Here is a 1,994-nt window from a genome sequence, read left to right as displayed (position 1 = left end):
CATTATTATTATTATTATTATTATTAAACAGCTAATGTTGAAAAAGTTATTTATGTAGCTTTTGAGTTTTGATTTTTAACACCCAAAGAAGAATTAGAACATTATATCGTGTAGGCTACTTTGAACTTATGTTGTGGTGATAAAAAAAGAAAACAGGAGAAGAAAACCCCCCCCTATAAAACAGGATTTTAAGACCAGCGATGCCGTTGTGCCCACGGGAAGAGGGTGAATGTCCAGTTATCAACCCTTTGCTAATTAACGCAATTCTATTATCTAAAAACTGAGACCATGATAAAGCCCACTAACTGACAACATGATTGAGACAATAATCATAGAGCCACTAAACCTAACAGACGTGAACATAAGCCTACCATAAATTATTATACTAAAAGAACCACGAGGTTCCTCGTAGATTAACACAGCGTTTGCTGATTTAGGGCTGATCTTGGTGCTGTTGCAAAGCATGTTGCTGTTCTAGTTATTTTTGTGTTTCTGTATTTTTCACCTGCAATAGTTGTATTTGTGAGGTGTGCTGACAAAATGAGTTACTTCTCACAATCCACAAACTGAGATATTGGACAAAAATCGAGATTAGGGTCAAATTTGTAGATTTTCTTTACTGATGCCATATTCTTTAACTATAAATCATGCTTATAAATTGTAAAAGCTTCACCTATAAGCATGATTCTATTTCCTTAATACTTGAATCCGAAAAGTAACTCTTTTTGTCAGCACGCCACACATTTGTTGTTGTTGTTGCCGGGTCCTCTCTAGTGGTGCACAAATCTGAATTTGTTTTAAATGGCAGATGTCCTACTGATGCTGGAGTCAAAGCGTGGTGTTTTTTGGTGGTGGTGTTGGTGGTGGATGTGTCAGTGATAGTGGTGGTTGTGGTATTTGTGGTGCTAATGTTGATGATAGAGAAGGGGTGGTGCTGCTGCTGCTGCTACTGCTGCTACTGCTATGAAGGCAGTTGCTGCTGGTGGTGTTTCTTTACGGATTGTAATTGTTGCTATTGTTTTTGCGATGCGATAGAATTTTAGGCAGTTCATCCCGGTAATCTCTATGACACAAGACTTTACTCCAAATATAAACGAAATTTTTGCCAAGAAAAGATGAAAATCATGTAGCTTTGACAAATTGGTATGACAGTGAAAATTGGCATTCCTTGATTTGCTGTTATTAACTTTTGTTTATTTTAATTCATATCATTGTTTTTGAAAAGAGTTTAGTTTTCTACTGCTCTGTGAATGCTTTTATCCGTTCTGGACCTCAATCGTAAGTGTGAGTTGAGTTTTGTCATCTCTGTTGTAGTAACTTAGTACATAGAATTCGTATTCTTCAGTGCTTTCGGGCGAAATGAAGTATTTCAAGACATGTGTATTCTTAACCAGAAATCGGCACTTTAAAAAGTAAGGAAATTAAGTAGGCAGTTTATGTTTGAGGATCGTACGTTAATTCAAATTGCCATCATATTACGATAATGCAATCTTTTTAGTTTTAGATTTAGTAAGTGTTTTACGGCACTTGCAACACAATAAGGTCAAAAGTGCCGAAAATTACAGGTGTTACGACAGAGTAACAAACACAAAAAAGAAGGAGGGGAGATAAAGACGATAGATGTTTGATTGGAAAGAAGAAGTAACCCACACCAGAGCACCCCCCCCCCCCCCAACGGCCCACGATGATGAAGTGATCTGTATTTCCGAGAGTTTCCCACAACAGATCTTACCTAATGACGTCTGTTTGATGAAAGCATCACCAGTGTGGGACATACCAAGACGACCTCGCTTGTACTCAGACACCAGGGCGTCGTACGGATTCCTCACTATCAGCAAAATCTTTTCGAAATTTTCTGGATATACATATAAATATATATATGTAATATGGTAAGTGAAGCATGAGAGATGGCTGCAAGTTATGGATGTTTGGATTAGTAGTAGTAGTAGTAGTAGTAGTAGTAGTAGTAGTAGTAGTAGTAGTAGTAGTAGTAG

At 37.3% G+C, this 1,994-nt stretch overlaps 1 protein-coding gene across 1 annotated transcript in view; it reads right to left on the bottom strand.

Annotated features, from left to right (window-relative positions):
• The window catches only part of LOC101856414, a gene marked incomplete in the record, with an annotated part of 15,751 nt that overhangs the window by 2,535 nt on the left and 11,222 nt on the right, over positions 1 to 1,994 (bottom strand). Inside the window, 1 exon segment of the mRNA XM_005095612.3 lies at positions 1,733 to 1,855. Within this exon segment, the coding sequence (XP_005095669.2) occupies positions 1,733 to 1,855 (123 nt within the window).

This window comes from Aplysia californica, unplaced genomic scaffold (assembly GCF_000002075.1).
Source record: "Aplysia californica isolate F4 #8 unplaced genomic scaffold, AplCal3.0 scaffold00108, whole genome shotgun sequence".
Taxonomy (NCBI): Eukaryota; Metazoa; Mollusca; class Gastropoda; order Aplysiida; family Aplysiidae; genus Aplysia; species Aplysia californica.
This window is presented reverse-complemented; position numbering and strand designations above follow the sequence as displayed.